This window comes from Solenopsis invicta, chromosome 9 (genome assembly GCF_016802725.1).
Source record: "Solenopsis invicta isolate M01_SB chromosome 9, UNIL_Sinv_3.0, whole genome shotgun sequence".
NCBI classification, from domain to species: domain Eukaryota; kingdom Metazoa; phylum Arthropoda; class Insecta; order Hymenoptera; family Formicidae; genus Solenopsis; species Solenopsis invicta.
In genome coordinates, this window is record NC_052672.1 from 10,483,423 (window position 1) to 10,503,015 (window position 19,593).

At 41.4% G+C, this 19,593-nt stretch overlaps 3 protein-coding genes across 4 annotated transcripts in view; 1 reads left to right on the forward strand and 2 right to left on the reverse strand.

Annotated features, from left to right (window-relative positions):
* The window catches only part of LOC105207385 (F-box only protein 43), a 42,967-nt gene extending 37,300 nt beyond the window's left edge, over window positions 1-5,667 (reverse strand). The window contains exon 1 of the mRNA XM_011176818.3: window positions 3,166-5,667. Coding sequence (XP_011175120.2) covers window positions 3,166-4,407 — 1,242 coding nt within the window. The 5' untranslated portion in view covers window positions 4,408-5,667. The remainder of the gene's footprint in view (window positions 1-3,165) is intronic.
* Window positions 5,668-6,203: 536 nt separating this feature from the next.
* LOC105207386 (DNA-directed RNA polymerases I, II, and III subunit RPABC4) lies at window positions 6,204-7,844 on the forward strand. Its single transcript, XM_011176819.3, has 3 exons — window positions 6,204-6,414; window positions 7,522-7,614; window positions 7,703-7,844. Exons 1-3 carry the CDS (start codon window positions 6,357-6,359, stop codon window positions 7,723-7,725), a joined length of 174 nt encoding a protein of 57 aa, XP_011175121.1. The 5' UTR covers window positions 6,204-6,356; the 3' UTR covers window positions 7,726-7,844.
* Window positions 7,845-8,041: 197 nt separating this feature from the next.
* The window catches only part of LOC105207389, a 33,210-nt gene continuing 21,658 nt past the window's right edge, over window positions 8,042-19,593 (reverse strand). Inside the window, exons 3-8 of one of the 2 annotated variants that reach the window (XM_026136973.2) lie at window positions 16,749-19,569; window positions 16,390-16,516; window positions 14,231-16,300; window positions 13,840-14,026; window positions 13,502-13,750; window positions 8,042-13,417 (exon numbers count right to left, since the gene is read on the reverse strand). In XM_026136973.2, the coding sequence (XP_025992758.1) occupies window positions 12,848-13,417; window positions 13,502-13,750; window positions 13,840-14,026; window positions 14,231-16,300; window positions 16,390-16,516; window positions 16,749-19,569 (6,024 nt within the window). In that variant the 3' untranslated portion in view covers window positions 8,042-12,847. The remainder of the gene's footprint in view (window positions 13,418-13,501; window positions 13,751-13,839; window positions 14,027-14,230; window positions 16,301-16,389; window positions 16,517-16,748; window positions 19,570-19,593) is intronic. The other variant, XM_011176820.3, reaches the window with a different exon arrangement.

Consider the following 19,593-nt stretch of genomic DNA (forward strand, 5'->3'; position numbering starts at 1 on the left):
AACCTTTAAAAAAAAAACTCAATCATCAACGTTTCCTTTTCTCATAGAAAATATTTAGCAGAACTGAGAAAATAATCTATAAAAAAATTGTCGATAATCTTTTTTTTTAAATAATTTGTTTATAACTAGTTGCAAATGTGTTTTCTTTGCAACGTGTTTTTCTGTGCTCCGATTCCATTTCCTAATTGTTATCATTTTGCTCAAACTTGCTGGCCATGGACTTTAATGGGTTTATGCAAAATCTTGGAACTTAATTTTACGATGAAATCTTATAACTACGATATTTCAAGGTGATCATTTCGAAGACACGTTTATGTTAATGTTCGCTCGACAATGAGCTTTCGCAATCTATTATATCATAAACGGGATGCAATATGCGTGTAAGTCGACAATACGCGCGTTTCATCGTTGCGCAGCGATAATGAATGGCAATGGAGATGCATGTGTGGTCGACATTGGCTTTGACACGAGCGCGAACACACGGAACCTCGCTATCGTTTCGCGCGAGTAACAAAGGATCTCGGGGGAATGCCACTTGCATCCGCTATTACTATCTAACGCGAGGAGGAATGCGTCGCTCGTTTGACAAGAGAAAGGGAGAGTGCCGGGGAAGAGACAGCGGCAGGTAGTCCCGTCGACCGACGACGGCGAGAACGAGAAAGCACGTACATCACTGTCACCGATTCTTCACGCCGTCGTCTGACTGATTTCCGCGAGTAAATCATCGCGTTCGCCGCGCCGCTTTGGCTCAGGGTTTATGGGCGACCAGCGGAATCGCGCGCGAGAACGTAACAGGAGCATTTGTGCGGAAATGACACAATGCACCGCAGAATATTCATAAATGGTTACATAAAGTTGCAGCGCTTGTCGTAATCCCTCGTGGAATTGCGAGTCTTTCACGTTTTACGAGACAGTTCTGGGATAAAGAGTGTTGAAGGAAACGTTTGTGTCGTCACAATAACACGTTTTAAGATTTTCTTTAACATTAATCAGGATTGTGCTGTATAATTCAAGATTACATCTACACGAGTTTTTTGTAAAATATATGTGAACTATTGTACATTGGATGATATAGAGCACAATACAGGAAAAAGTAATTAAGTTTTAAATGTTAGTTTGTTAGTATATCTGATTTTAACGTATTAATAATAAAAATATATAATGTTAAAAAGTAAAAGGTTGAAAACGATATATCGAATTTTCATTATGTTATACATAACTCAGATACAAATAAAAGTATCAATTTATTTTCTATTTAATGTTATATCGCTTATGCATTTATTTTATTTCCACTATTTCTAATGATGAAATATGAATCTTTTATGATCTATATACTTTACACAGATAACATTTTATACAGTTTACATAGTCTATATAATTTATGTTGTTTACGGTTAATATTGACTATTTTACGTGTAACGCACAACTCTGATAATAAGACAACGTATACCGTAAAAAAATATTGATTTTATGATTTATTTAGAAATTTTTTTTATTTTATTGTTCTCGTTATATTAAGACTAAGGAATTCAATGTTTAATTTTTTAACAATGTACAATGCAAAAGTATTAAATGCAACGTTTCCGACTGTAATTATCATGTATGTTATGCATTAGAAAAAATATCTTGATATGGATTCAATTGCTATACGAAACGAAGTTATGCAAAACACGCAGACTCTCATCACCGAGGAACATCCGTCAAATTCTGCACACTGTCGACCGGGTCAGGCTTATTTCGTGCCTCCTTAACGACCCACGAAGCAATTATCCTTCGCGGCGGTTCAAAGCTAAAATGACGATAAATCAACGTCAAAGTAATGATCTCACAATCAAAACAATTACCCGACCGCGATTCGATTTCGTACTACGCGCGAACTGTGCGAATGCCAATTTAGTCGAGGAAATCCTGAAGTATTCGGACAATCGATTATCGCTGCCAGATAATTAGCCGTCGTGTTTCTGCTCTCGCGAGAATTACGAGCGCCACAAACGACGAAGAACGGTCTACGGACGAAGAGGAACGAGCATCAGCATCCTTAATTGCGAGCTCCAGCACGTCAGACACGTAGCGCGCATGTACATACAGTGTTTGCGTGCATTTGAAACGATCTATTACTGATCAATTACTCATTAATAGACAGATTTTTTGTGCGAGTATGCACAATATGTATAAATGCGCAAAGATGCAACAATGTGCATGTGCATTTTCACAATGCTCTTTCGATAAAACAAATTTCTATTTTGACCTTGCTTTCTAATCTGCTAATTTACTATTTTAAATTTGGCGTGTTAAAGCCTCTAATTTGAAGCCTGTCTTCCGCGTTTTCGGTTACTTTCAAAATAGAAATATGTCAAAAGTGACAAGAGTGCGTCAAGAGACTCTTAATAAATCAAGAGATAATCGTATTCAAAATCAACAAACAAATATGCTTGACGACAATATATATTGTAGATTTAAAACTGCTAACGTAATGCTGTCAAAAATTAGCTAAACCCGATCCTCAGCGGAGCACAATCATTTTTCTATTCACGTGGCACGGGCCACATTGTAGATTATTCAATTAGGGCGAGAGAAAGAGATACGCATCGCATCAAAGAAATGACGCGCGTCGGCCACCGGCGCCGAATTAGTTAGATGAGATAAATGATGATAATGTTACGCGATAAACATGATTCCCGGCGGAATGTAACATGCAACATTACCTGCTCCCGCGGGTGTCAAACACGAGAACCCTGAGAAATGTAGAATACGATTCTATGAAAGCTACGATATCACGCGTCAGTCATTGACTTTACCGAAAATTCTCTCACGAGTGTTTTTATCTCTAAAATTCGGCCATTCTTTCATTCCATTTTAAAATAATAGCATTTTTAGAAACCCAACTATATTGTTAGAATCTATTTGATCTAAAATGTATTTTATCTTCTTACTAATATTTTATTAAAAAATTTTTTTCTTCGATATTCTGGTGAGACTTAGTAAATTTTTTTTTTATAAGAAAATGTATAATTTTTCATTTATAGAGCATTTGTATTGTAACGATTCAACCGACATGGTCGTGTAATAAACTTAAACAGAACAGCAAGATTGACATACGAAACAGAAGAATTAATCTCAATGTCTTCCTCAATTATAATATACACAAGAAATGAATCGACTTACCTTGACGAAGGAATGAAATTTGATTTTGCTCGGTGATACGGGCGGACTATTTGGCTGAGCTGGTATTTGCAGCAAGTTCTGCACGTCCAGTAGGTAGCCCTTCCGAACGTAGCGTCTGCTCCTAGGACTCGTCTGTATATCCTCCTCGCGTTTCACCTTCTTCGCCATCGCCAACAGCAACAAGTTCTCTTTGATGGTGTGCCTGCGCATGATGAAACTCATTCTTCGCTTATTGGCGCAATTGTCGCTCTTGCAGATCCTTCGCCACACCGTGGACACCATGCAGACCGAGCAGAGGTCATGGGGCGAGAGGAACGACAGAATCTTCGACACCAGATTCAAATGATTGCTCTCCTCTCCGAGGAGAGACAGGAAGTCAACCTTCTCCTTTCCCGTGTAGTCCAAAGTGGCTCTCCTGCTTTTCCGCAGCGACGACAGGCAGCCGCGTTGGCTGAAGTCCAGCTTCTTCGGCTTGATCTCGGACGCGGCCAGGTCCGTGATGCGCAGTTCCCGCAACTTTTGGTTATCCACCGACGTTATGGTGGGACTGTTGCTACTGCTGCTGCTGCTGCTGCTGCCGTTTCTCGTGCGAACCGGCGAGATCTCGATCCGCGGTATCACAACTCTCAGCTTCGGCGGCGTCGTGGCGATCCGTTGCGACTTGCCTCGTGGCGTATGGACTAGCTTCATCTCCTCATCCTCCTGGATCGGTACCGAGGCCACGTAGGACGAGGAGGGTACCACCGGCGACGGGGGCGGCGAGAGAATTCGGAGGTCAGTGATGGACGCGGGGGTGACGGGCACCGTGGTCCGCCAGTTCCTCCTATTCCCAAGAGCAGCCTGATGCTCGAGGGCATCGTCGCCAACGGCGCAGCTCGGGGTCGAGCTCACCAGGCTGTGCGCGCACGACGACGGTTCCAACACCGAATCTTGCTCGGTTATGCTCTCGGACGCGAGGTAGTCGAGTTCCGAGACGTTCAGCCGATGATTGAGCCTGGAGCGGTGCTTGTGCACCCTCTCGCATTGGAAGGGATCCGGACGATGCCTGTGCTTCCTGTAAGCGGAGAGAATCGCGCCGCTGGACGAGCGTGTCCTGTAGCCGGCTAACTTCGGGGTGCAGCCGCCGCCGCCACCGCCGCCACCGCTGGTCTGCGGCGTCACGATGGACAGGTAGCCGCTGTCGACGCTGTCGTGAATGTTGCTGCCGTCGATGCACGGCGTGCTGCCTCCGACGTCCTCCATCGCGCCGACGAGATGGATGATCGTTCCAACGTTTGGCGCAAACGAAATTCGAGACTGCAGCCGCTCTCGGATGGCCGAGATGCGCGAACTCACCTCAGCTTCCGTTGAACGCCACGCGAATGGTGCACCGGAAGCGGCACGTCGAGCGGTACTCGCGCCGCCATCGAACAGCGAAAGGCCGCAGCGCAGATTTTCCTTGTAACGACCTTCCCGGAATCAGCCGAGCGTTAACATTTAAACGTCACTTTGTATTTGTATGTGGACTTAACGGCGAGAGCAGAAGCGTTGGCTTCTCACCGTTGTTTATTAAACTCCGGTGACCTTTCTTAAATGAGTCACTTTTTCACTTTCGGCTTCCGTTTATCGCGCAGATAAGATACGATTGGTCACGCTTCTTCTGTCCGTCGGGACAGGTGTGTGCAAACACGTAATCCACCGGATGCGATCTCGAGACGCTGCCGTTGAATCCTCGTTAAATGTCGAACGCGCGAAACGACGCACCTCAACGCGACGGAATTGCGACCGACGGACGACGAGTCGCGCGCAAAAGAAAACAGACCGTTTTCGGATCTCTCACTTCACTCACACCACTCGCGAATCTGCCTGTTTACACCACGCGGGAGAGAGGGACGACGCGCGTCCTCGATGCCCCATCGCGAATGTCACGTTGCGCGAAACTCGTCAACACTTTCCCGAAACAATAGCGTGCCCGGTGACGTGCGTGCGAGATCCGCGCTACGCCGTGAAGTTGCGGCCGGTCGTCGGGCCGGTGGCGGTCGACGTCTCGCGCTCGAGTGTTGACACTCGCCTCGCTTCGCGCTGTACTCACGTGCGCGGGAAACGTCCGCCCGGTGCTGTGTTTCCCGTTCCTCCTGCCCCGCTCAATGCTACCAACACGCAACCCCTCTGCCGCACTCGCCAACGGCAGAGAAGGGCCCGCCACCCTTGCCGCACTCGTGCACCTCGTAAACGGGAGACCCGCGTCGGCTCTTTCACCGCGACTCACCGATTTTCTCGCCTAACTTCACCAACTCGCGCGACTCGATTAACAACGGACAAAGTTTAACCATCCTCTCTCGAAACGCGTCGCGCACCCTCTAACCTTCGCCACTCTTGTCGCCGAACGATGCTCGAGGGTTGCGCGAAATTTAGGGGAAAAACGTGCGCACGCAGGCAGCCCGCCAGCGCTCTCTCCCTCCACGTTACCCACACGCCTCAACGCTCCACCGACACATTGAACGCTGCGCGTTTGTTGAGACTTGAGACGTCCGTTCCCTCTATGTGCCTCTTTCTCCTCCTCCACCAGTTGCTGCCACGCGCGTCAATCGACCAATCGCGCGCGTCGCCTCATCCCGCCGTTCGTTGCCAAGCGGCGCCATTGGCCAAGCCATGCCGGATGCTGGAAGCTGCGCACTTGGAGCTTTTGTTGCCGGGGAGATTTTCTCTCGCTCGCCCCTCCACCTCTCTGGCCACTCCATTCGTTTGACGCAACGTCGCGCGACGTTTCGAAGGATGTAGTTCGAACGATCGAAGATAGGAATCATTTACATTTTACATGTTTTACATTAATACAAAAATAAACATAATTAAGAAAGAACTTTGGTTAAATTTCGATTGATTTCAGATTTATATTTTTCATATTTGCATTCAAGATTTTTGGTCGATATCGACAATCTAGATGGAACAATGAGCCGATAAAGAAGAAATTTTCTTGAAATTCAACGTCGGTCAAGAAGGTGAATGAAGACCGCCATAACTGTTGAATCTATCAGCGTCATCTGTCGAGCAATAAAAGCAATACTATTCGAGAACATTCGAGAGAATCGATCTATTCTAATCATATTTGGTTTGTTATCATGTTGTCAACGGTTCTTTTTATTCCACGATAACGAAGATTTACCGTAACCGTAAAATTAATTATTAACTTATTACGTCGCAACAGTGTTAAAATGGAGTCCAGCAAATCAGACTCTACTCCGAAACAAGCTATGGTCTATATTTGCGGAGGTAAAAATACATGACCATTTTCTAACCTTACTTTTTTCATAAATAATAGCAAACAGTTGGAGAACATTTAAATAAACTATATAATATTGTAAAAAAATTGAAAGATTTGTTGAATTGAATAATTGAACATCCTAAGACTGACGCGATAATTTTTCATATGATTTTAAGAAGACGTTAAAACGTGCATAGTCTATCAACCGGTGTGGCTTGCTAAAAAAAAACAAAAAATTAATATATTGCTGCTTGCTTATTTTCTTTCACTTAATCATATTTATATGTACATTTTTTAAATATAAAAATTTGCCATTTTATAAACTATAATATTGTTCATGGAATTAAAGGCTAAAGAAAGTACAGCGTAGATAATGGTTCACGAAGCAAATTGATCATTAACAAAATTTTACTCATAAAATTAATCGAACGTTTGACAAAGTATATTGAAACATTTTGTAATTTTCTAATACAATTAAAAACGAGATAGGCCTGTATATGGTCATAACAGGATCTCGATACTAAAGTTTCCTGTGTGATTTTATGTACAATTCTTGATTCTTTCTGTGTGCTGTTACTTTTGATTTTAAATACAGCTCTTAGATTGAATCAAAAAGTCACAATTAAATTGACAATTTGGTCAATTTAATATTATCAATATATTGTTTTTAATTGTAATTGCAATTGATTATCTTTTCCATTGAAGAGTGATGCAGCTGTTGAAAGAACCTTCTAGTTCACAACTTAAAATTAGATTTCTTGAATAGGATAGAATAATGTTTGTGTTGACTTGTGCCATTAAATGGAAAGTATCCTATATGCATATATACAGATTTATTAATGAAATTAATTAAAAAGAAGCAAATGGCGAGTAACAACATACTGTTGGAAAGATCAGAAATTATATATCACACAGGAGACATAGGCCTATTTCGTCTTTAATTATGTTAGACACAAATGATCTAGATTCAATTATTAATTTTTTAAGCAGTAGAAAAGTTTCTCAAATGACATTAGTAGAATTGAAATAAATTGCTTTATAAATAAATGAAAAATTATTTTTTTTTGCTTTATTCAATTTATATCATTACTTATGTTTTAAACTCATTATTTCAGAATGTCATCATGATAACGAGATTCGCCCTAGAGATCCAATTCGGTGCAGGGAATGTGGATACAGAATCATGTACAAGAAGCGCACGAAGAGACGTATGCTTTTTAATATTTTCAATTTAATATATTTTTTAATGTAATGATCGATCGAATTTCTAAAAAATTTCTTTAATTTTGCTTTCAGTCGTTGTGTTTGATGCACGATAAGCACGAGTGAAGAATAATGGGAGTAACGTTAATTTTCCTTAGATTTGCTAGAATACTTATTGTGTATATTAAGGTCATTTAATTTTTAATAAAATAATACTCGGTATTTTTACCGGAAATTAACTTTATTTCTGTCCCATATTATTTCCCGTTCCTAGAATTGTACTATCTTTTCCGCAAAATTACTATACAAAGCATTCGTATCATTACGAACTTCTCTTCGTACAATTTGCGTTATAATCTCTGGATCCAATAGATATTCCATCGCTCGACACTGCTCTCGTATATTGATTCAAAATGCATAATATACACAATGTTTTAAGCAATGTTCCTTCTTTTATTTACAATAAATAAAAATTACATTCTTATCTCTTCAATATAGTTCAACAAAATTCACAGAGTCAGGAAGAGAAATAACGGTGACACTGGCAAAACTCGTTGGCGTTATTACCGTAAATCCCATGGTCACTCTTTCTCACAAGTATACGCTTATAAAATTTTCACTCCGGTCCCATTGTCTGATATATACATATATACGAGCGTAAACGCGCCCGATATACGATCGGTATCAATCGAGAGAGGTTTCACGATAAAGTTGCTCGAACTAGAGACTTATCGAAGCAGCCGGAACTCTCGCAGGAGCACACGATGTGTTTGCACGAACGCGAAGACGAGATATAATCATTCCGTCTCTCCCACGGAAAAACATTTATAAAATCTTAAAGAGATCCTATAATACATATAAAATACTATACCGCCAGGTGTTTGTAAGTGTCACCGTTCGCACGCTGCGCGTATACAAAATTTAAATCATCCATAAAGATATGGAGAGCGGAGCGAAGTCTTTTCTTCTTTTTTTTTTCGGAGACACCGCGTGTAAATTCGAGCGACAAGACAGCCGCGATCTTTGTCTCCGTAAAATGTAAATCGGTGTAAAACCATCTAGAAACCCGACCTACAAGCTCGACCTTTCCTTTCTGTTTCCTTTTCCATTTTGTCCGCGAAATCTAATACTGAGTCTGGAAGAAGCCAAGCCAAGCCAACCGTTTTCGTGAAAATTTGTAATAGACGCGAGCGTGTAGATGCGCGCTCTCGACAAAATAAATATGTCTATGCTTGTTTTTGTTTTTTTCTTTATCAGATACACTTGTACTTTTACTTTAGGATATCATTCGGGATATTCGCCATCTGGTTCTTTCGATCCGTACTTATCACAATACAATATATATAACTACTTAACCGAATATCGTAAATATTATAAAAGTATGTCGAGTCGTCTTAACAAACATTTATCCGAATTATTAGACTGTACAGTATATATGTCTAGATAATAGTGTATGAGTGGCGTGTAAAAGGAAGATACGGAAATACAGTAAAAACGCATTAATTGGGCGCTCGTGAAGAATTATAGAATCTGTTTCGAAACAGGAAGAGTAATATCGATTATCCAGCGCGAAAAACTGACCGATTATCTGAAAACAGATGAAACACTGATAGCACATTTAGACATGGAAACTATCGTTAATCATATATAGTGTTGTATTTCGTAATCTCGCTTCTATAATTTAAAACGCAATGTGCGTATATTTAATTCGTATTAGAATTGTTCTTCTGTTGGCTCCTTAAATCCGGTGAGCGATATACATGATCCAACGCATCTCATCATATTTTCCTGCTAGTCATTAAAAAAAAGAACTAATATTTTAACTGTAACTATGATGAATACATAACTGTATCAGTTTATCGATATTTCATCGGTAAAAAAAAGAACTTATCAGTTCTTTTTTTTTAAGGATTTAAAAATGTTCATGATTTTATTGCTCCATAATCAGAGCAGCTTTATCGGTCCATGAAAAAATTCAATATACATATATATATAAAAAAGTAATTTCGATCGTTCGATCGTTTCGGTTCAAAATTATGCTCAAGTTTCAAACTGCCGATCTCTCCCGCATTTTATAGCTACGTTTCAAAATCACTTTGAAGGGATCGATATCCTTTTCTGTTATAACCAAATTTGTTCACTTGATCGTGCAATACCATGGCAAAAACAATGTTCATAACGAAAGGACCACGTTTCTTCAGTATTTTTTGTAATTTATTACGTTTAGAAATCAACGCAAGGCCGTTCAATCGGAACGTTCTATGTCCATTTCTACTGTAAATTAATTTTAATCTCGGTTTAACTTACTCCCCAGCAAACAAGTAACCACTCAACAACGTAACTGTCAAAGAAAGTGTGTTAACAATTACATTGTTGAGTGAGAAATTACAACATTTAGATAGCTGTAACTTGGTGTGTAACTTTGTTTGTTCGCTTTTCATCTTCTCCTAGTTTTAAACATTAAAAAAAGATGAAAAATACGTTAAAGTAGGATTAAAATTAATTTAGTTGATAGAAATGTTCATTACTACAGAGTTTAAATTTCGGTGGCGTTTTCCCGCGCCGCTAGAAGCAGGGCCGCACACAATGGTATCCCGATTGATACGTTAGATCGCTACAGTGCTACCGACGCGCAACGTTGTCAGCCCTGTTTCTCGTGACGCAGCGCTCGCAGCAGGGAAAACCGCCACCGAGGTCCGGACTCCGCTCATTAGCGTTGCAACTGAGTTTTTCAAGTGTAATCGCGTCTTCATTTACCACGAAATGCGCGAGTGTGATCCTCTGCGTTTGCGGTCGCGAATGTGCGTTTCCATGGAGCTGTTTCCGCGGAGAGACAGGGCACGAAGAACCGGTGAGTAAACCTAACTTGTACTACGCCGCATTTGGATTTCAAATAACGAGACGCACGGTCACTCGCCGTTTCCCGGTTACCGGGAGCGCACGGCGAATCTGATATGTATTTACGACACGCTCGCTACGTGTACGCCGGAAAATATACGTGATACTTCTACGGACGACAACGTTTCGAAAATATATATGTATATATATCGCAATATGAATCTATAGAATTTGGAAAAAGTACATTCCTTCGAAATCACATATAAATACGCATGCAAGTAGCCGATATATATATATATATATATATATATATATATATATATGTGTGTGTATGTATGTATGTATGTATGTATGTATGTATGTATGTATGTATGTATGTATGTATATGTATGTATGTATATGTATGTATGTATATGTATGTATGTATGTATGTATGTATGTATGTATGTATGTATGTATGTATGTATGTATATGTATGTATACATAAATTTTGGAAAATGTCGCGTTTCGCGTGGAAGAAAAGCGTCACTTCGGAAATTAAATTTTCGCACTACCTCCAAAGGGCGCGCGCGTTTCGCTCAAGAAATCCCGTCAAACGCAAATTGTTGGCTTGGCATTTTCGGGTGCGTACACACGACGCACATCCTGGAAGCTCATAACGTAGTCACGCGGTTACGGCTGGAGTTTCGACAGAATTACAGACAATAGATATACATCCAAAAAATGCTATCTTAGACTACGGCTACACATGATATCGTTTAACGTGAACATCACTCGGACTGGACCTCATTGTATACCTGCGCGGTCGTCTTCGTTTCTATATTTACTCTTTTTATCCTGGGCTCAAGCACACCTATTTAGGTACAAACCGTGATAACCGGAGTCTGATTATGCGGAATAGGAAAGACATTCTTGTGCTTGAGTGAGATATTAAAACTGCGTGTAGCGTTAGATAGACGGTTAATTGTAAGATACGGTAGCTGTCGCTCGTGGAAGGTGTACGGCCTCTTCAAGATGTTCGCTGCAGTCATATTATAAAGCCACTAGTGAGAAATCATGTACAACTGTTTCTCAGACCAAAATTTGTTTTTTTTTCACAGGCTTTTGCTTGCTTAATAGAGAGTATGCAGATTGATAAAACACATAATTTTAATATAATGCGAGAAGTAATTTTTCGCTCTCAATGTGGATTCAGTAATAAAACTGCGGCGAGGAAACGAGAGGCTTAGTTATCTTAAACAGAATCAGCGAATCGGTCCCTCAGACCATAACAAACATGATCAATTAAGATTTAAAAAGAAAATAACTAATAATATCGAAGGTAACTAAACATCCAGCAATATTTCGGATAAAATCAAACTTATCAAAATATTCGCTTACATGCTTACAAGAAAATCTTTCAGGACACGGAAACTAAAGAATCTGTAAATTAAAAGCACTTAAATTTATACAAGTAATCTGAGCAACCGACACAGCTTCTTGATTTCTTAAAACTATAATAGAGACTAACGCGATTTCTCGTTATATTATACATAAATATATACAAACACATTTTCTCTTATGTCAACAATAATTCTCATAATTGTTCATACTAATATCGTACAAATATATATTTATATGTATACACACATATATACATGTGTGTATATACATATATGTATATATGTATATGTATGTGCGAGTAGGTTTCATATGTACCAATTTAAAGTATAATATTAATTTGTAATATTAGAATACTCTTTCCACATGTCGAAAGTAACGCATTTTTGTTTTAAATATAGAATCACATACCAGTCCATTGCACCTCAGGTTTACTACGAGAAACACTATTGTGTATAAATATTATAGTCATTATCAGATATTCAAATTACTTTTTTTTTTTACTTTACGCGATATACTGGTGCTGGTTTCAAGAGTTTAAAATGTTTAGAGGAGGACTGTACAAGTAGTTATGCCTGCAATATAAGCAGGCAATTTTAGAACTGATGCTGTGATAAAGAAAACACGCTTCAAGCTGTGTAATCCATCGTTAATGTGTTGTGTACGTGTATTAGTATTCACGCAATATTACTCTCTATGTTCATACTTTTTACGCTTCAATAATTTTTTTGTAAAGTCCTCAGAAATTTGTAAAACATTTTGTAACGGCAACGTAAAGTTATATTTGCACGCAGCTAATAACGCGCTTTATTTAAATTTTTGTAATGTTAATTTTCAAGAAACATAAATCAGCATTAATCGTATTACCTACCGAAACAGTTCTCTAAGACAACCAAGACTTCTTTCATTATATCTCTGTGATGCATTTCATATACAATACCTTATTATAACCGCGATTTCTCTAAGTAGTATGGCAAACACCACTCAAAAAATTGTTTAGCACGCTATATTGTTTTGGCACTACGTATCCTCTGTCCTTTGTCTTTTGTGCTCTTCTTTCACTACGGATTCCTCCATAATTCTTTTTTGAGTATTCTCTTTTTCCCTGCTACATTTACCCGCACTCCTATCTCTGTGAATATTTGTACTAGAATCCGTCTCAATGTTATGTTCAACAAAACAGTGTACTTGTAACTCGTTTAAAGTACGCGTAGATACGGGGCAAACTTGGCACTTGTACGATTGTAAACTGTCCTCCGTTGTCCTTGCGTCCTCCATTGAAACGACCGGCGGTATCGGTCGCTGCTCTTTAACGGCGTAATCACGTCTCTGTTGATTGAACTGAGGGCTACGGAGGCGTACGTCGTTAATGGCTTTCGGTTTCTCGGGGATGATTGACATGTGATATGGTCGGGAGATGTCCACGTCTGTCGGTGCTTTCACGTATGGCGCGTGAAGTGCATGCTGTGGTATAGGCTCACCCTCATCTGATGAGGTTTCGCTGCCGCTCACGACTGGTCCTGGCAGAGCTTCCGAGTCCCATTGCGTAATTTTCGTCGGATCTTTCTCGCTTAATCTCTGAGCCAGTATCTGTAGAAGAAAAGGCAAAAAAATTTGTTTTACGTTTCTTTTATCGGATTTACAAACTGCAATTACGATCTGTTTCGTACAAACCTGCAGACTATTAAGACTATTATCACAGTCTGTAGTATCGATATCATTCAGGTTGATGCCAGATCTTTCCATTTCCGCATACGTTCCAAACGGTAGTTTACCCAAGCATTCTAATTTCATGATATGCATCTTACTGCGAAGATGCTTGGCCAAATGTCCATGTATTCTAAACGCCACCTTACAATCCGTACATTTGAAAGGCCTGGGATTGCTGGTAGTCGCCGCACCAAACGTAGAAGTCATACTGACCTAATAATACAAAATTTACTCGTACACACTCGCGCTAATAAAAGACATAACGTTGCTCGATAAAAATATAGTTTTGATTCATCATTTACCTTATTATGGTGAGAAACGGATCTTTCGTGTTTCGTCAAGTGACCTTTAGTCCGGAAGGAAACTGCACAATTTTCGCACTTGTATGGCCGCTCGAAATAATGAATGTTGAGATGCAATCGTAACTGACCGGGCTTGCTGAACACCTTGTTACAAATTCCACATACACTCCGACCATCCTCTGTGACACTGTAATCATATTTCATAATTTCAACTTTTACAGCTCAAATTATTTTAATAATTCTAATGAAAAGAATTTGAATGCTATCATGCTATTATATACGTATTAAAATATTTTAATATGTATTTAATGTAATTGGTTAATATTATTATGCGTCAACAAATAGCAAAAAAAAAATTAAAATATTAAAATTAATTACATATTTTCCTTACCTAACATAATTAGGTGCAGGTCCACTTGACGGTTGTAAAAATTCCGCTTGCGGTTTCGCGTTTCCTGTGTTTGGTGACGACGATCGAAAATCTGGCCCGACGACTATCTTTCCGGTCACCGCATGTTTCATGCTATCTAATGTATTTTGTTTCATCATGTCTGTATTATGTTTCGTATCATAATAGAGGACTCGTACTTTTTGCGGTGACGTGCTTCTCGCGTCTACGTTTTGCGACTTCGGCGGTTCGTGTATAGGCTGCAACATTTCGTAGTTGGCACGTGGATCTTGCGCATGTGCTCTGTATTCCGCAAGAGTTCTCATGTCACGACTAGGCGGTCTATTATCCGGATTTGTTTGCCGGATTTCCATGTTTGATGGCATAAGTTCCTGAATGACTTGCATATCGTGAGGAAACGACGGCTTGTATTCGCGACTAGGCGATCTCATCTCTTGACCGCGTATCTTGTACTCCTGTTGATTCGGTAGCCTCAGCTCTTGATTCTGCGTTCTATACTCTTGACCAGGTGTTCTAATCTCTCTACTGGGCGGTCTTAGATCGATATTTCGTGGACTATGATTTTGAATTCGGATATCATTAGTCGCGGTTCTCATCTCGTGATTTGCAGACCTCATTTCCTGGCCGACGGAATGACATTCCTTAGATCTTTCCATTTCACTTACCATCTTCATCGTGTTGAACATGGAACTTCTGTCAATATCATTGTGTTGCATCAATGGTGGTCGGTTATTGACGTCCATATTCAAAGATTTCGGTGAATGACCATTAATAGTGGCCATGCTACGAACAGATACAATAGAACACATCGATCTCTCAATCGAACTATTGTTCCTGATTATAGGTAGACCATACTCGATACTTGGCCTTGTACTAATGGGACCAGTAGTTAGACCAAGTTCAAAACTTTCACGATCAGAAACCACACGATTAGTATGTTCTTTATTTTTATGAATAGCCTCATAATCGAACGTTCGTCTCTCTATTGCCATGTTGTTTTGATAAATTTTTTCCCTAATTTCCATCTTAATGTCGTCACTGGTATGCTTCGTCATGTGTTTAACTCTAGATTCCATCATGGTATGCTGCATCTTGCTAGGATCGGTATACGTCACCGTCGGAATACCGTTGGAATCTATGTGTCTGGGCCTATTTTGGTCTTGATGACGCAGATGAACGTCTCTTTCTTGTCTCTTTTCTGTATCCATCTTGGTATTTCCTATGCGATACTGCTGTTTAATTTTGCTGTCCATCACATGCCTCTCCGTGAGGTAGGCCTGCAACATGTGTCCCTCCGCATCCGGTTTCCATGCTCTACCCTGTATAGGCAGCCGTTCCATTGTTTGGACTATCGTCTGCAACAGGACCGGCTCCGAAACAGGTGTCAGAATATCTACGGGTCTAGCCCTTAGCGGAACCGCGGTGCGGAATACCTGAGTGGTCTGCTTCGTCGTGAGGTCCATGGGCTGTGACAGCTGATGACGTGACTCCGCGACATCAATGATTTCCTCGATTTCGAAGTCAGAGTCATCTTTCTTAGACGATTGAATAACACTGATCCTCGTTTCTTCCGTCGCATTTCGGTTCGACGGAAAGTAGTAACGATGCGATAATTCGTTTTGAATCAGGGTTGTTCCTTGCGTAGTGACGCTTTGACTCACAGTAGTTGAGGTTGTAGTCACGGTGGTAGACGTGGTGTTCACAGTGGAAGTTATCGGTAAAGTTAACGCGTACGGATACGTCGTGGGTCTGCCAGAAGGTAGCAAACCCGGCAATCTGTTCGACGTGTTACGTTGTGAAAGACTCAGTAGACTTTGTGCCGCTTCTTGCTCCTCGCTACCAGACTCCTCGCTTTCTTCTCCGTCACTTTCTTCTTCCTCCTCTGAAGATTCCTCCGTGTTACCGCCACCAGCAGCTAATCGCGCGATAGCTTCCTTGTCGATGTTTTCATCGCAAACAGTTGTAGGGACTGGCACCACGCCCAGTTCCACGCACTTCTTATAATGAGCTTTGGACTTCATGTGTTTCGTGAGGTTACCCTTTGTTTTGAAACTGTCACAAAAAAATTATGATTCCATGGTAAATTAAGATTATAAATTAGATGCTTTCTTGCTGCACTATGTTAAAGAATCTCCACTTACACGTACCTAAAAGTACAATGCTTGCAAGTGTACGGCCTGACATCCGTATGTGTTCTGATATGTTTCTTCAGCATAGATGGTTTTTTACAACGAATACCGCATTCTTCGCAGACATAGCGTCCTCGACCTTACGTAATATACACAAAATAATTAAAGATTTATTTCTATAATATTAGGATTACAACTAAAAATCTTAATGAAAATTGAAATTATAAATTACATCAATAAAAATAAAAATAGTATATAATAAAAATAACTGTCGCGTATTTTATATGAAAATTTTAGAATAAGATCGTTAAGAAAATATTGCATGGTATAAATCTTGTTTGATTTTCAAAACGTATTAAAACATTCCTCACCTCTTCCGCGCACATAGGTGTAATCTTCATTACTCTCGAAGCCTCCATCAAATATCTTTACCCTCTTCGTCTTCTCCTGCATGTCACTCTCTAAACCGCTGTCTGGACTGGTGGGAGTGGTTGGTCTTTGCGAGGAGTGCGTTAGGATGTCTTCTTGTTTCTTCCATGCGGTCGTGTAATTGAGAGGTCTATGTCGAGAATCATAATGCGCCATATCCACGTCTGGTGCTGCCTCCTTGCATATTTTCCAATTGGAGTACATTGACAGACCATGCTGCTGTGTGACGTACATTGGCTGCGGTCGATTCAGAGTACAATAAAATACCCTGGTGGAACACTTGAGTCCCAGATATGTGTAGGCATGCCCATTTAGATATAACTGCCCGTACGATTTCTTGGGTCGCGGAGTCTCCGGACTGATGAGAGGAAGTGTGTTCGCCGTAGGCGTGATCCCGTGATGCTTCTTCGGCGTAAACGTGCCGGGTTTCAATGGTAAAGACGTGGGTCTCAAGAACTTATTAGCATTAGTCGTTTCTTTAGCGACGTCGCCGCCACTCTTTGGCGATTTGGCTTCAGGTTGCTTGTCCTTAACAATTATTTCTACGGAAGTTTTTGTTGGCACTTCTGTCTTAGAAGAATCTAAGTTCACAAGTATCACCGATGGCGCACTATCGGCCTTCGTTTTGACGCCGTTAAATGCGCCATATCCATCCGCGACCTTGATCCATCCACGTGCATCCGAAGAAACATTATTTTTTAATCGACCGTTTTCGTGAGGAGGTAGATCGTACTTGGAAACTGAAGTGTGCGTATCTACCGGGGCTGCTCTGCCAGCATCCACTTCATTGACGCCCCAATTCGACGATCTTTTCCTATTTTCGGAAGTAGTCTTGGGCGAGTATCTCATTTTACTATAAGAGTTCGAAGAAATCGTAGGATCCACACCGTTCGGATAACTAAAAGCCTTGTCCAAAGCCTTCGGACTATTATCATATGTGAAATCCTTCCTCTCTCGCGGGCTCTCCACACCCTTGTACTTCATGGTCGTATTATTTTTGATATGACGATCAAGCTCCGCTTTACCGGTCTCTCCGCCGGTAAGAGTCGATGGCATCCTCGTGCGATACTTGTCTGTCGAGGTCTCGACCTTGACGCTAGGAACTTTGGGACTGGTCAAGCCACTCTTTAGACCGTCGCCGTTAGGTGTCTTGAAGCTGATCGACTTCATCGACTCCTTCGCTGGACTGGCCAGGTCCAGAGGCTGATCTAGCATGGAAGGAACATGTCCAGACAACGGACTCGGCATGCCAGGCACCGTGTTGGGCTGCACTTTCACTGGACTGGCCAGATCCAGCGGTTGAGGTACCATGTGTAATCCTGGTAGGCCTGGTATCACCTTGTAACCAGCTTCACCGGCTGTTATACTCGGAGATATGTCTATGGTCGGCGTACCGGTTAGAGTATGCGGTCCGGGCATACCAGGTACATAAGGTATCACCTTTCCACCATGGAGAATACTCGTGATACCAGCTTGCGGCAGAGTCAACGGATTATAGGCAGTGATGCTCGTCAGCGGGTTCAGATGCGACTCTAAGTAGTCGTAGCAAGACATAGTGGGCGCTATATTCGGGGTTGATATGTTCGGTATGATGGGCGCCAGTATCTTTGGCGCGTTGGGCAGGGATATGGAGGAATTGGACGTGTTGGCCGATGTACCCGGCGGTTTATGCATCATAGTACCACCAGAATGAAGTCCTGATTTCACTACTATCGATGCTGTCTCTGAATTCATGCACTTGTTGTTGACTACATGCTCGTTCGTAGGCGAATTCGTTTGTCGTGGCTCAATCCTCATTGTTTTCGTCACCTCGCCTGTGTTGTCGAGGATTCTTACCTCACCACCGAACATCTGCAGCGAGTTTGGACGCGGGTATTTGCTGAGCTCTTCCAATGATCTTAAACTAGTCGGCACATCTATCCTTTGTTTCTTGACAGGTGGAGCGTACGCATCGACCAGTCTGGTATTACCCAATAGAGGACCCGGCGAGGGTAACGGTTGCAAAGTGTTATAATAATCGGAAGGTTTCACATCGAAATCAGAATCTCGTTTCTCTAAGTCCGCGTGATAATCGGCTCCTTTTCGAGAACTGTCATTACCCTTACAATAGTATCTGAAATGAGTCTCTAAGTTGTCCATGCTGGTATAGGGGATGTCGCAACTGGGACAGACAAAGTTTTCCACGGCAGTTTCCGGTGCTGATTCGTTCACAAAATTTTTCAAGCGATTTTTCAAGAGGAGATCCTTGATGATCGAGCTCTCCGAAAGCTCATTGCAATCGCTATAGCAACGCTTTCTGCTGTTCAAGGCTTCCTCCGCGGAAGACAAATTCAACGGCTGCTGTTCCAATGACTGCTTTGTCTCCACTAGACTCTGTTGGCGTTGCATTAGCTTATGTAGACATGGATCCACCGCATCGACGATCGCTTGATTGTCCGTGATAATCTTGTCGATGTGTTCCTGTAGCTGTTCCGCGTTCGGTTTAACAGAATTGGAAGTTGAAGTGGTCGTAGAGGAAGACAAGGAGGAACTGTTAGAAGAACTGGGCGATAAGGAAGACGTTTCAGTGTCACTGTTCACGCACTGCAGAGCCGTTCGGGCTTGAAATTTTGGCTTGTAGATCTTGCCGGTCTTCACGGTCTTTACTACGGCGGTGGATACCGTCGTTGTTGCCGTCGTAGGCGTTGAAGCTGGCGTCGGCGGTGGTGTACCAGTGCCATTACTGGCGCTATCCGATAGACTTATATCGGAATCCTCGGACACCTACGAAACACATTATAGATTGTC

Bases quoted from the DNA above. Each gene is read 5' to 3' on its own strand.
- LOC105207386 (XM_011176819.3), top strand. From the start codon at position 6,357: ATGGAGTCCAGCAAATCAGACTCTACTCCGAAACAAGCTATGGTCTAT. The intron at 6,415-7,521 runs GTAAAAATACAT...TCATTATTTCAG, and splicing joins TATGGTCTATATTTGCGGAG to AATGTCATCATGATAACGAG. The intron at 7,615-7,702 runs GTATGCTTTTTA...TTTTGCTTTCAG, and splicing joins CAAGAAGCGCACGAAGAGAC to TCGTTGTGTTTGATGCACGA.